The sequence below is a fragment of the Suricata suricatta genome, chromosome 11 (genome assembly GCF_006229205.1).
Source record: "Suricata suricatta isolate VVHF042 chromosome 11, meerkat_22Aug2017_6uvM2_HiC, whole genome shotgun sequence".
Lineage (NCBI taxonomy): Eukaryota > Metazoa > Chordata > Mammalia > Carnivora > Herpestidae > Suricata > Suricata suricatta.
The window spans coordinates 39,176,137-39,191,096 of record NC_043710.1 but is presented as its reverse complement, the minus strand read 5'-3'; the positions used below and the strand labels follow the sequence as shown (position 1 = coordinate 39,191,096).

Genomic DNA, 14,960 nt, shown 5'->3' with positions numbered 1-14,960 from the left:
TGTGAATAGGGTCTGGACTTCAAAACCCTTTTGGTGTTGGCCTACTCAAAATAGATATATGGAAGTAAAAAGCACTCCAGAGCCTGTCTGTGAACTGATGATCTATTTAGGATTATTTGTACCCGTGTCTTTATGATTTAGGAGTTAGAGTTTGCTTGTGGTTTGTCACCACTTTAAGACACTGATTTTTGCTTAGACCTGTCTTAATTGCCTACTTAGATAAGGAAGCCACTGAGGTCACTTCATTGCCACGTGTGTAACTCCTGTGTCGCTCGATACGATCAGCATTGTCTGTGGACTGGACGGTGCATAGGTGAGAGACTGAATTTCTTAGTTAACACTGTGACGTTAAGTGTACATTTAGCTGCGTGTGTGATTAATAGAAAAAACAGAAGGGCATCTCAGGGGTCCATTTTGTAGCTCTTGTTTGTCAGAGAGTCCTCTGTGGTGTTAACACGTTCGGAAAACTGTCGATGTTGATAGTAGTTAATGTCATTTGTATAGTATTTTAGAGTTTATAAAGCAGTTTTGAATGTATCCTATTTGATCACCAGGGCACACCTATGAAGTTGGTATTACTGTCTCCCCTTGAGAGGTGAAAAAATATAAAAGGCAAATGATTTGCCTGAGGTCACTTTATTTATTTTTTTAAGGGTATTTATTTTTGAGACAGAGAAAGACAGAGCATGATCAGGGGAGGGGCAGAGAGAGAGGGAGACACAGAATCTGAAGACAGGCTCCAGGCTCTGAGCTGTCCCCACAGAGCCCAACGCGGGGCTCGAACCCACAAACCATGAGATCATGACCTGAGCCAAAGTTGAACGCTTAACCAACTGAGCCACCCAGGCGCCCCTGAGGTCACTTTGGTAGTATCAGTCTTCTATACCAAATTGCCAGGTTCTTACCACGTTTTGTGGCTTGTCTCTCTCATGTACTTCTCTACTGCCTCCTTCAAAGCTCAGGGAGGAGCTTGCACCGGAGATGGTGTGGAGTATTCCTTGGCCTGGTCTGTAGCCCTGAGTTTCCTCTGAGTGGTCACTGTAGAAGCCAGGGGTTTATTATGAGGAACCTGAGAGGAACTATGGTCATTTGTCTCCAGGAGAGGATTATGGTTTTATAATCTCAAACAAAAGCCTGCCTCAGTGAGTCAGGTTTCTCTGGTACGTGTTAATGTTCTCTGCTGTTCCTAGAGAAGAGTGAAGAGATAATTCCTAGGGTCCCAAGCTTCATGGACCCCATCCCACAGTAAAGATGGTGATTCACATTAAAGCAGCCAGCTTTGAATGGAAGAGGAAAAGCAACAGTAATGAGCCCATATATTTTTATGCAGCTGCATTTAACATAGTGGATCATCTTGTTGGGCTGCCAGGCCTCTGGGGCAGACAGAAGAGATACTATCACCATATTAAAAGCAAGAACACCGGACCAGAGAGGTTAAATGACTTTCCTCTAGTCACACACCTAGTCACCCGGGGACCTACACCTCCTCATTGCGTTGGGCGTTGCTCCTGCTGCTGGGCTTTGCTGCCTTAGGAGAAAGTGGGCATGTGGTGGTACTTAGTATCAAGGTGCTCCCAACTCCGGTGTTCAGAGAGCGGCAGATACAAGCAGCATGTGCTAGAGTGGCTGCAGGTCGCCCCCATTTTCTGTGTCTAGGCCCTTGCAGCAGAGCCATTTAGTGCTGCTCTTCAAATTTTTTCTCTGTTCACCTGATCAGGTGAATCCTTGAAGTTCACAAGTTGTACTTAAACTTGTTACGTGGAAAAAGTAGAGGGTACAATTTGTCCAAAGTCCTGCTCACTCCCCTTCCTCCAGCACAGTGAATACAGGCCAGCCTAGAGCTGTATATGCTTCAAAAATCTTGTTCCCTTCAAAAACGGTGTCTTCTTTTAGGTAAGCAACAAATAAATATTAGTTCAGTTGACATGGGCAGTTGACCGTGACCTATCAGAGCTGTTTGGCTTTGGTTTAGTGGTATTTAAAAGCAAAGTATTAGCTTTGCTAATTACTTTTTTACTTTGGTGGAAGCTTTTGACAGGGAAGTGGTTGGTAAGATCTTGATCTGGAAAATCATTGTAAGCAAAAGTATTAACTGTGTTTTTTTCTTTTTGCTGTAGGTTTCGGCAACCATCACTATTACATATTCTTCTTATTTTTCCTTTCCATTGTTTGTGATTGGATTATATATGAATCTTTCATCTGTAAGTATACAATTTTCTTACAGCAAGCTCATGTACCCATCCCCACACATACTTGTCTTGGTACATTCTTGAATGGCACATTCTGGCTGGGTGACTATGAACCACATCCCTACTAAAAATGAAACAGCTGCCTCTAAGACTCTCAGCATTGGGAAAGCTGCAAGGAAGACTTGAAGACGTTAGTTGTCAGCACCTGGGAAGAGATTGTATTCTAAAATGACCTTGATAAATTTGAGAAGTGTTCAGAATACAAATTCTTTTAAGGCAGGTGCAGATTTATTACCCAGTGAAGTGAGGAAAAATCAGCAGCTCAGGCACTAAGCTAGGGAAATGAAAAGTAAATAAAATAGGAAAAAGAAAAGGTTGGTACTGGAGAGGTTGATGGAAGGTGGAAGTGGTCACCGTAGTGAAGGGACACAACTCTGCATAAATGTCGAGTCACAGCTTAGAGCTAATGGGAGAACTACTAGTCATTGAAAGTTTGGGGTTGATGATTTGGAAGAAAACATTAGGCCCCTTATTCTGCATCCCTGAGAAAGGAAAACAGCTCAGTAGCTGTGTGAACAGGCATGTCGGGGGCGTGTGTAGGGAGTGACATCCAGCTGTTCCAAGGTGATTGACTAAGAAGACCCGGCTTTGCATTGAAGGAAGGAGGATTTGGGTTAGCTCTTAACAGGTGCACAGCTGTGCTTCTCAAACCTTAGGGTGGGTTACCTAACTGGGAAAACATATAGTGCTTGTAGTTTATTTATTTTGGCTTTATCTGTTTCACTTTGGGAGAATTTGGCCTTACTATAAATCTGTTTCCTCCCCACTTCCTGTTATGTTCATGCTCAAGTCTTAGATTCTAGGAACACTTTTTTCTATTTTATTTTCTTTTTCCCTTGGCATCCTAGGCACCACCTCTCCCTACCTTCCCCCTGCCCCTGCTCTAGCTTTTTTTAGTTTAAATTTTGTTTAGGTTTTTTTTTTTTTTTAATGTTTTATTATTTATTTTTGAGAATGAGAGAGAGCGCAAGCAGGGGAGGGGCAGAGAGAGAGAGAGGGAGAAACAGAATCCGAAGTGGGCTCCAGCCTCTAAGCTGTTAGCACAGAGCCCAAAGCGGAGCTCGAACTCATGAAAAGCAAGATCATGACCTGAGCTGATGTCGGCCACTTAACTGACTGAGCCACCCAGATGCCCCAAAATTTGTTTTGCTTTTGAAACTTATTTTCTCTTACTCTGTCCCCTAGCCTCCCAGTTACCCTCCCCAGAAATATCAAGTTTTGGGTTGATTGGTGTTTCATTTCTAGAGATTATTAATTAATATCTATGTGAAATGTTTCTTTTTTTTCTTCCTGCCTTAGGCGTGGAGAGGGCTTCGGTCACCTTGTCAGCCCCTTTCTCGCCCAACACCTTGGGTGTCTGTGACCACTAGGGACAGGCACCTTGGTCTGTAGTTTGGGGTAACTGCCCCCACCTCAGACGGATCTAATAGTCAGAAGGTTGTGATCCCTGATCTCATTTCTTGTCAAAGGCCATAAGTAATCCTGAGCAATGGAATTTTAAAAACCCCTTAGATTATGTCCTGTGGTATAAGGAATAAAAGATTTCTTGACCGTGCATCCTTCTACTGAAAGAACTACCCTTTTAAAGCCTAACAATAAAGCACATTCCTGGAAAACCTTTTGAAGCTGGCCCGTGGACCAACTTGTCCCTTGGACTTGATCCTGTTGGGAGAGAAGCCAGGTTTTACACCACTCACTTCTCTCTTCACTAAAAATAGTCATCTTTGCCTTTGGTGTCTGTGTCCTGCATAAGACTGTATTGATAAGGACAGAAGTAATTTTCCATCACTTTCCCTCTTTCCACTTTGCTTTCGTGTTCTGTGCATTGGCCTTTCCCTCTTCTTTGTCTTTATTCTCTGGCTCTGAACCAATTTTTATATGATATTTTGTGTCTTACGAACGGTCCCACTTTATATTCGCCTGCGACCGTGTAGGCTAGTGACCATATTTTGTTACTTTTATCCCATTTATATTCTGGCAACATTTCTTTGCACCAAATGAGGACGTCGTGTCATTTATCATTACTTCACAGACGAAGAAATGAACCTGTGCCTCATTTTTCTAACGAGGCCTCCCTGTCATCCCCCCTTCTTTGTCTACCATTAACGCTCCTGATGCAAGAGCCCGGACATGTACGAGCCTCGCATGAGCCAGTTACACCTACTTCTGGCTCTGCGTGGCCTCCATCCGTTCCGTCTTTTGTGGGGTTTGTTTTCAGGACGGACATTCAAACTACAGGTTACAGGGAGAAAGATTTTAGATCATCCTTAGAAAGAACACTGTAGCGGGCAGAGCTTAGCTGAAGATGAAGATGAGCAACTCGGTACAGTGTGAGTCCCCTGTCATTAGCGAGTGACCACCTGATAAGAATGCATTATTGGCACATATTAAAGTTGTGTATCACAGAAGATTACGTATGTGGCCATTTGTAGCCATATCTTTGACATTAAATCTGCGATCAGTCCTATGAAAATTCCAGTTTGAGGTCATGCTGTGTTATCAGAAAAGTTCCCAGAAGACAGTGGTAGAAATCTGTAAGCTGGAAGGAAGTAGATATTCGTTTCCACTCAGCAGCTGTGTCCTGTACTTGCAGTTGGGAATTAGAGTCTTTTTTGTCTGTCAGGTGCACGGGAGGCTGTCCTAATGCGGAGCTCTCGAGAGTAATTTGCCGTAACTTGCTGCCTTGATTGTTACGCTGTGATGATTACTCTTAGAGTGCTTCTGACGTATAGTCATGAAAGATGGTGGGGAACCAAAGAAGGCTCAAAATGGGGAAAAAAAGACTTTTTTTTAAAAAGACTAAAATGGACAGACAGGGGATAGTAAAGTGAAGGACTCATTTTTTTTCTGTCCCAGAAGCAATTAAGTGCTGCTTTGGGAGAATGTCTGAAACTACTTACCACATTGTCAGAGGCATTTATGAAACCTCAAGGTGCAAATTTACAGAATTCTTATTTCAAAAATAATTTGCCCTTTATAAACTATCATGGTGCCTAGAGAAGCCAGTGGCGTCACAAGACCGTGAAGATTTGTTTGCTTGTTTCTGCTGCTTCCTACCTTCGTTCTCCTTACTGCTGCTCTTGGCTGCATGGCTTAGGGAGACCCCGAAGGCCATGGCGAAGTCCTCTCTTCTAATTGCCGTATAAATACGGACTCCTGGAGAGAATTTGAGTTGTGCCTATATAAATCTTTCCTTTTACTCTTTTCTTAGGCGTGTCTGTCTCATGAATTCCCTTACCTGGACTTTCTCCCTCTCTACAGGGTAAATCAGGGTGCCGATGCAGAAGCACACCCCGTAACTGCATGCTCTTAGGTAGTGTGCCCATGGTGTCTGGGCGCTCACAGGATTTCTTGTGCCTGCAGCAAAGGCCCGCTGATCTGAACCCTTAATAAGAGTTTATTCGGTGCTATAATAGACTCCTATCCTGTCATGTGTCCTGGACAAAATAATTTTCTAAGATATCTATGAATACAGTCATTCTCTGTTATCACGTCCTTGGACAATTAATATTGGGCCAGTTCATTTTGTGCTGAATGTGGTGGTTTTAGTGGTGGTCTTGTAGACCTTTTTTGCTTTTATTCCTGTACTGCCGGCTGTCAATGCAATGTTATCATATAGCCTTAATGAGTAATGAGGTACTAGGTTTTCATGTTGGCTAGTTAAGCTGCCCCCTGCGAGAAAAATTCTTTTTTTCCACCATGTTTTAGATTTTTTTAAATTACTTTTTAAAGTTTATTTATTTTGAGAGAGAGAGCATGAGCAAGGGTGGGGCAGAAGAGGGGGAGAGAGGACCCCAAGTTGGCCCTCCGCTGTCAGCGTGGAGCTCGATGCAGGGCTCGAACCCGTGAGCAAATAAGAGTATGGCCTGAGCCAGAATCAAGAGTTGGATCCTTAACCGACTGAGCCATCCAGGTGCCCCTGGAAGATATATTCTTAAAATTCAGTTCTAATCAGTGCTACCATGTCTTACTTTCTCCTCTCCCTGAAAAGAAGTGCAGTGATTTTATGTTCTTCTACAATAATCACTAGCTTGTTGCCTTTTTAAATAATGAATTTCTTTTTTGTGAATCCGCAGATTGGTCCAGTCATTGTGCCACGACATTCAGAGAAGATGGACTGTGGACCTACCTCAATCAGATTGTGGCCTGTTCCCCTTGGGTTTTATATATCTTCATGCTAGCAGCTTTCCATTTCTCATGGTCAACATTTTTATTATTAAATCAGCTCTTTCAGGTATTTATTTCTCTTCTGTAAAGCCTTTGGGTAAAATTTACAATACACAGTAATAAGGTAGACTTGAATTTTTAATCAGAAGGCTTTTGGGTCTTAGTTCCACCTCTGTCACTTACTCTCTGGGTCTAGGCATTTCATTTGACTCTTGGATTTCCAGTTCCTTGTCTGTAAAATGGGTTGATAATGCTACTCTCACAGGATCGTTTAAAGGTTAGAATAGTAAGTTGTTAGCTAGTCCCTAGGAATGATCTAATCGGACCTTTTTATTTTACGAACAGAGTTACAGAGAGGTGTCTTGCTCAAGGTCACCCAGTGAGTGGCAAAATCGGAATTGGAAACTTAGGTCCCCTGACAGTCCTGTTCAAAGATTTTTTTCATCACACAGTTAAATCATATAGTATGTGAAACCATGATATAAAATATAAAGCATTGTGCAGATGTGAGATGGTTATCTTCTCTCACTTTTTCCAACCCTGTTTATTATCCTGATTATTACTTAGTGCTTAAATGGGTAAAGTGGGGAGGAAATGCAAGATCCCTCACTAACCAGGGCCTATGGTCATTATACTTCTAGGGAAGGTCATGGCCATTACAAAGTTCACAGTCCAGGGCAGTAGCCACATTCAGCTTCCGAGGAAGCTACTGTCCCTTCCCTGCTGCCTTCCTTGCCCTATGAGCATAACCTAATGTTCATTGTAGCTGTGGCCCGGGCAGCCATGATGAGCCTGAGTCAGTTTCCATGAGCCCTTTCATGATTAGAGCATTACTCCTCAAAAGCAGAATGCATTCCACTTTTACAGGGAAGTAACTGGTCCTACAGTAATAATAACAAAGTGATTAAGACAGAGGGAACAGATGCTAAGGAAAGGAATTAAGCTGGTGACACTGACTAAACTGAGGCTCCTGAATGATCATCTCAATCCCCTGCCCCTCTGGCATCGATAGACTCAGGCAGTAAGAATGAGCAGTAGCGTCAGTGATTTTAATACTAACTACTATCTCATATGATACCTCATATTTATATGTGATTTACGTATTCCAGAGCACTTTCGTACCCGTTCCCTGACAAACATTTGAGGTGTAGATTGTACCCAATCAGTGTCTCCATTCTACAGAGGAGAAAACTAAGACTATGAGATGTTGAGTGCCTGGCTCTTTGTCCATAAGGGCAGTGAGAGATGGAAGTAGATACAGAACCTAAGATTTGAGACATTGATTCTAATCCTCTTTCTTCTTTTCTGGAGTCTTAGGACAAGTACAGTATATGTATATCAATTTTTTAAAGAAACCTTAATTTTTTAAAATAATACTTTGTAAGACAGGAAAATGGACTCAGAGTTTTGGATAATTTTCAAATATAGGAATTCAGAGTAATGCTGTTTTCTTTAAAAAGTTTTTTTCAATGTTTATTTATTTTTGAAGGAGAGAGAGACAGTGTGAGCAGGGGAGGGATGGAGAGAGAGGGAGACACAGAATCTGAAGCAGCTCCAGGCTCTGAGCTAGCTGTTAGCACAGAGCCTGACGTGGGGCTCAAACCCACGAACTGTGAGGTTGTGACCTGACCTTCAGTGGACACTTAACTGACTGAGCAATTCAGGCTACCCTAGTAATGTTGTTTTCTTAATAAACAAAACAATTTAGTTGTTGGAAGCCTTTCATTTGATGACTGCTCTGGGAGTCATGGGTTCGGCTATAGCAGGTCAAACTGAGCATGTAGTCTGTGGTAAGGACCATGAGCTTTATTCTCACACTGACTGAAGTGTCTGTCTCAGTTCTGCCACTTTCTAAGCTGTGTGACCTCGGACCAGTTACTTTACCTCCAGAAACCCCTGCACTGGGTATTTTGCTTTTTTTATAATTTATTTTTTATAATTTATATCCAAGTTAGCACATGGTATAGTGATGGTTTCAGTAGTAGATTCCTTAATGCCCCTTACCCATTTAGCCCATCCCCCCTCCCACAGACCCTCCAGCGATCCTGTTTGTTCTCTATATGCACTGGGTATTTTAAATATATGATGTCAAGTCCTTAAGCAATCTGATGTGGGAGGATGGTGTGATAATCTCTGTTTTACTGATAAAGAACTTGATGTTTGAGTGGTTTTGAGAATTAAAGGGGATAACTCAGTGAATAATAGTGGTTTTAATGATTTGGGAGCGTCTTTTTTTTTAATGTTTATTTTTAGAGAGAGTGTGTGAGTGGGGGAGGCATAGAATCTGCTCCCACGCAGAGCCCGATGCAGGGCTCGATCCCACGAACCATGAGATCATGACCTGAGCTGAAATCAAGTGTTGGCCACTTACCCAACTGAGCCACCCAGGCATCCTGGTGATTTGGGAGGGTTTTTTTTTTTTAAGTTTATTTATTTATTTTGAGAGAGAGAGACTGCGAGTAGAGTAGGGGCAGAAGAGAGGGAGAGGGAGAATGTCAAGCAGACTCCATGCTGTCAGCGCAGAGCCCATGCGGGGCTCAAATTCACTAAACCGTGAGATTATGACCTGAGCTGATCAGGAATTGGACACTTAACCGACTGAGCCACCCAGGTGCTCCATATTTGGGAGTTTTCAAGTTATCTTAATTCTTACCCTTCCCCAAATTATGGATTTAAATGTTCTTCACTTCAGAACATTTAACTGTTCTTTACCTTTTTATTTTTCATTTGGCCCTTTCTAAAGAACTACTAAGAAGCATACACAAGGTGAGATTATCGCAGTAATGCTGATCTTATATTGTTTTATTCATCTAAAAGTTGCATGCCGAAACAAGGTGGTAAGCCATGGCTTGTGTCACTAAAGCAATTATTTCACGACTGTGCTTTTTTGAAGGTTAATAAATGTTAGCCAAAAAAGGTAAATGCTCAGGGGCACCTGGCTGGCTCAGTCAGAAGAGGGTGTGACTCATAATTTAGGAGTCATGAGTTTGAGCCCCACATTGGGTGTAGAGATTACTTAAAAATAAATAAACAAAAAAAATGCTCAGCTACTAGATTTACGTAGGGGAGTCTCATTCAGAGCTGCTGAGTTGTTATCCTCAGCGTGCTCTTGCTCAGAGGGCTAGGTGACACCATATCTGGGGGAGTCTGAATGCTTACTTCTGTCCTGTGATGCACTGAGAGAGCCGGAACCTTGACGTGGTGGCATTTTCACGTACCTTCCAACCTTCTTTTGCAGATTGCTTTCCTGGGCCTGACCTCACACGAGAAAACCAGCCTGCTGAAGCAGAGCAGGCATATGAAACAGGCGTTGTCCCTCAGGAGGACCCCATATAAGTAAGTCCCATCTATTTTGGCCACTGAGTCCTGGGGAGGAAGCTCGCCTCACCATTGGTTTCCCAGCCTGCTGCCAGCACCCAGGCCAGGCCTCTCTCTAACTTGAACCTCTTAGTTCTTGGAAGCACTTGGAGGTGAGTGGTGAGGTCATGAGCCCCAAGGTGGTAAGAATTTGGGACTTAGTCTACTGGACCCAGCACAAATAGTTAAGTGACTTTGAAGTTTTGCCAGGGTGGGGAATCTCTTTAGTCAAGCCACATGGTCACAGGATTGCATGCTGCTGGCATGAAGTCAGTGGGAGATAACGGAGCACGTGGCTGAGGATTCCAGCGACAAGGCTGTCTGTAGAAAGCATTAAACTGTGAACTTTGCCAAGATTTTCAACCTGCCCTTCTAGCACCAGTAATTCTTTCAGCCCTGTGTTTAATGCGCCCATCCACGTCAGGGAGAAACCAGTGTTTCCGGTTTGGGGTATGCTTTCCCAGGCAGTGGTTGTATAAAGCCTGTGCTCAGTGGAAGATGAGTGTGTTTGTAGGAAGCCTGTCATCTTACCAAATGAGCAAGCAGACTTTGAAGCTTATCTTCCTGTCATATGTATCGGGGTCTTGGAAGCCGGGAGTGCTGCAGAGGTGACCCTGAGCCCTCTGGGGATCTCACTCTCACTGCATATCTCATGAGCAGTCTATTTTAAAGCACACTCGTGGTACAAGAGGAAACTGTTAGGTCGTTGGACAAGGAAGTCAGAGCCCGGGATATGACTATGATCTGTGTTTAGAGAGGAGGGCGGCTGCCTAAACTGGGAAGAGACGGCCACGGTGGTGGAAGGTGCACAGTGGCGTGAGGCTTGTGGCGATGTCTCAGACTGGCAGCGACCGTGAAGTCCTTTCTCAGGAGCTTGCCCAGAGAAATAGACACTTACTCCCCTGAAGCGTGGAAGCCTTTGTGACAGAGGTGGAGTTTTCTGCCGAGAATCATGGTGGGGCATGATGGAGAAGGACAGAAGGGCATCTCAAGCCCCAGAGGAGTCTGGATGAAGGGCCTGAGAGAAGAGAGCTGGGGTGCATTTGGGAATCGCTGAGGAATGGCAACGGGGACTGGAGACCCTAATGGCAAAGCCTTAGAGCCTCTGTGAATCTAGCTTCCAAAAACCTGCCCAGATGGAAGGTTTGTCTTGCCTGTCTCACCCGGAGTCACTGTCCCTCGCTAACTAGCCCTGGAGCTGGTCTTCCTAGCAGTGGAGATGGTCCCGGCCTGGCCACTGTCACTAAGCCATCCTTAGCCCCAGAGGTGTTTTAGTGTATAGGGCTTGGGTTTTGGTAAACTTTTTGGAAGACTAGACCATGTCCAATAGGTACGATTAATTGGAAGAAGCCCCTCCCTTTGGCTGGAACTGCCATCTTCCAGTAATTCGCCAAAATGACCAGGGAAGGAGGAGAGGCACCCACCGCATGTCCTCTAGGTCATTTAGACAACGTGGAGTTGTTGTTCTGGCCACGTACGTGTGACTCTGTGCGAAGGCTGATGTAGACATCAGGGGAATGGGCCGCAGACGTTACCACGGCCCAACCGCAGGGGTCTGCGGTGTCACCCCGCTTGCTGTTGGCATCGTCGTAAACCCCGAAGTGGAGGCAGGATTCTTGCCAAGGGAACTAATGTGCGCATTGAGCACATCCGGCACTCTAAGAGCTGAGACAGCTTCCTGAAGCGTGTGACGGAAACCGATCAGAAAAAGAAGACGAGGAGAAAGGTGCTTGGGTTCAGTGGAGGTGCCGGCTGCTCCACCCAGAGAAGCACACGCCGTGAGAACCAGGGGAAAGGAGCCTGAGCTGCTGGGACCTGTCCCCTCAGAGCTCATGGCATGATAGGTATAAAAAAGGATAAAAGACCTCTGGAGACTATTAAAAAAAGAAAAAGAAAAAAAAAAGGATTAATTGGAAGGGATTGAGACAGGGCCATATCTAACAGAATGTTTAAGAAAAAACGTCTTGTTGATTATATACTCTTTCTGGCCTGCCTGGCCTTTGAAATCATCAGAATCTGAATCTGGGCTGTGGGAATGGAAAGAAGGAAACTTCTTGATGGCAGCCATCATTCCAGGGAGTGGGGGACGCAGAAGGAAATTCAGTTGCTGGGCAGGAGTCAGAGAATCTCACAGTAGGGTCCCAGGCCCAGAAACGGAACTGGGCGTCAGTGTTAATGGCCTGTAAGCCAGGGAACGGTCTGATTCACCTCTGGATTCCTGCAGGATCTTCAAACAACGTTGTATATTGTAAAGTCTCAGTGAATATTTATGGTTTGGATGAATGTTTGTCAAAGGGTAAACAGGAAACGTAGTAACATGTGTTCTCTTCCTTTGGCAGCCTGGGGTTCACACAGAACCTCGCAGATTTCTTTCAGTGTGGCTGCTTCGGCTTGGTGAAGCCCTGCGCGGTGGATTGGACGTCCCAATACACCATGGTCTTCCACCCGGCCAAGGAGAAGGTCCTTCGCTCAGTGTGAAGAAAAGCCACCCCAGACTCCCACTCCGATCTGTTTGTGTTTGTGTTGAGGCCCTGCGGTCTCCAAGTGAAGGGAAGATTCAGAGTTCACCGGAGCCCCCAGAAAAATGCAGGTGATTTGTTGAAGCTATTTGGTAAAAACAGAAGTTCTCCAGAAAGGCACTACACTTTTAGATTTAGCAAGATGGACTGTTCCTGAGCAATCTTGGCAGACATCTAAAAATTTATATTTTTCACAAGAAAATGCAAGTTACTTTTTTTTTTAAGATAATGTTCACTAATTATGGATAAAATGTAGTATTTTGCATACATTATTGGTTGTTTCAAAATAATACTATTCTTTAAACTTGTAATTTTTGATAAATTATTTGTTTTATCTATAAATATGTAAAAATATTTAAATAGAAGTACCTGTTTTACTTTCACACTTAATAAACAAAATTTTTTTTGTAGTTGAGATTTTATTTCTGACATTTAACTCTCTCAGGATCTTAAATTGGGAAAAGGTGTCTGTAGGGCATAAAGAGACTGATTCACGGGGCACCTGGTGGCTCAGTTGGGGAAGCGTCTGACTTTGGCTCAGGTCATGATCTCACAGCTTGTGAGTTTGAGCCCCATATTGGGCTCTGTGCTGACAGCTCAGATCCTGGAGCCTGTTCGGATTCCGTGTCTCCCTCTCTCTCTGCTCCCCCCCTACTCATGCTCTGTCTCTCTCAGTCTCTCAAAAATAAAAATAAACCTTTAAAATAAAAAAAAAGAAACGGATTCACAATTCCAGGAATGAGTTGAGCTCATTGTTAACACCAGTAAGCAAGATTTAATTTTCCATCTTACTTAGAACATTGAAAAGAGGAAGTCTTCAAGATTAATTACTGTTTTTACTTAGTACCCTCAAAATATTGGACTGATGTGATTGTAATCGCTAATTTCCCTCATTCTGGAGGGAAAACGAATTCCACTGCCCCTGGGCATGGCTCCTTCCTACTGAAAGCCATTCCTTAAGGCTCCTCTGGCTCTTGGGGTAAAGGCTAAATTTCTCATCATGACCTACAAGGCCTTGAATAATATAACCTTATTTTGTTTCCCAGTCTCCCTCTGGACCACACTTTGTACTCTAGCCACATGGACTTTTCAGTTTTTCAAGGTTCCTTTCTCCTTTTTTCTGCAGAGCACAGAGCCTTAGCAGATCAGGAAACTAAAGCCTAGAGGAGTTTGCATCTTCTCTAGGGTCACTTAGCTGCTAAGTGGGGTAGCTGTTCTAGAGTGCTAGTCACCTTGAATATTGTCAGATACGTTGTGTGTGTTCAATAAATGTTTCAGTTTGTTGAATGAAGGGTTTTCAAGCAGGGTGTGATGTGATCATAATTGTTTGAAAGCTCATCCTCAGTTGGGGGACAGAAGGACTTTCTCAAACTATATACAGCCTTTTTCTCTTCAAACCTTACCAAGTATATATTCTCAAATTATGGTCCATACACCATTTAATCAGAATTATAGGGATGGAGCAGGGGCTCACTTGTTTAAAATTCAAATTCCTCGCCTCACACCTTCCAAACCATTATATGCCAGTGTTTCTAAGTGATACATGACAAGGAAAGCACGTTTCATTAATTTTTAAATTATTCCACAGATATTTATTGAGCACCACGATAGGTCTTTCAGGCCATAAAGCATTTAATTGGGCATACTAATCACAGAGCTTGCAATCTAGAGGGAAAGCTAAGATGAATGAAACTATAGTATAACATGGAAAATGTTAAAAGCCATAAGAAAGAGTTTAGAGGTTGGAGAGAGCCTCAGTAGGTGTGATAAGGGAAGTGGTGATGGACAGTACGGCATTGGAAAGGGCCTTTCAATGATACTTAGTTTGGAAATACAGAGTTGGGAGTGAAAGGCACCTCAGGTAGAGACCCCTCCAAGTGCAGACAATGGGAGAGTCTGTGTGTAGTTAGAACCATGAGAGCTGGGTCTATAGAGTGTTTGAAATGGGGAGCGTGGATAGTAAAGTGGAATGGCTGATTGGGCCTTGAAGTTTAAGCTAAGGAGCTGTAAGGCTTAAGTGAGCAAGAGGGGCTATTTCTTTACTCACTTGTCAGTAAAAAGTCCTTGAAGGAAAAAAAAAGTCCTTGAGAAGGTTGTGGATAGCCAGCATCTCCAATTCCTGTCTCCCCATCCTCTTGGTTTTTTTTTAAATTTTTTAAATGATTTTTATTTATTTTTGAGAGACAGAGAGAGACAGCGTGAGCAAGGAGGGTCAGAGAGAGAGGGAGACACAGAATCTGAAGCAGCTCCAGGCTCTGAACTGTCAGCACAGAGCCTGACACGGGGCTCAAACACACGAACTGTGAGATCATGACCTGAGCCGAAGCCGGACGCTTAACTGACTGAGCCACCCAGGCGCCCCCCCCATCCTCTTCTTAAACCCACTGAGGCAGTTAGGCTTTCACCACTGCCTTCCATGGAAACTTCTCACAGTGGCCACTCTTCCTTCCCAAATACACCCTTCACGTGGCCTCCACGAGACAGCACCCCTGAGTTTTCTTTTAATCCCACTGGTTGCTCTTGAGATCCCCAGGTCCCCTTTGCTTTTTCCATGCCCTACCATTTAATGTTGAAAGGTCTCAGTGGCCAGTTCTTGAACTTCTTGTTCTTTATCTAAACTTACTTCTTCTTCCTTGATAATCTCATCCAGTTGTGTGATTGTGTGTAG

At 43.7% G+C, this 14,960-nt stretch overlaps 1 protein-coding gene across 2 annotated transcripts in view; it reads left to right on the top strand.

Annotated features, from left to right (window-relative positions):
* The window catches only part of ZDHHC13 (zinc finger DHHC-type containing 13), a 49,625-nt gene extending 36,923 nt beyond the window's left edge, over window positions 1-12,702 (top strand). For both annotated transcript variants that reach the window (XM_029956499.1, XM_029956498.1), the window contains exons 13-17: window positions 220-313; window positions 2,118-2,201; window positions 6,326-6,483; window positions 9,655-9,752; window positions 12,113-12,702. In XM_029956499.1, the coding sequence (XP_029812359.1) occupies window positions 220-313; window positions 2,118-2,201; window positions 6,326-6,483; window positions 9,655-9,752; window positions 12,113-12,251 (573 nt within the window). In that variant the 3' untranslated portion in view covers window positions 12,252-12,702. The remainder of the gene's footprint in view (window positions 1-219; window positions 314-2,117; window positions 2,202-6,325; window positions 6,484-9,654; window positions 9,753-12,112) is intronic.
* Window positions 12,703-14,960: the final 2,258 nt, after the last annotated feature.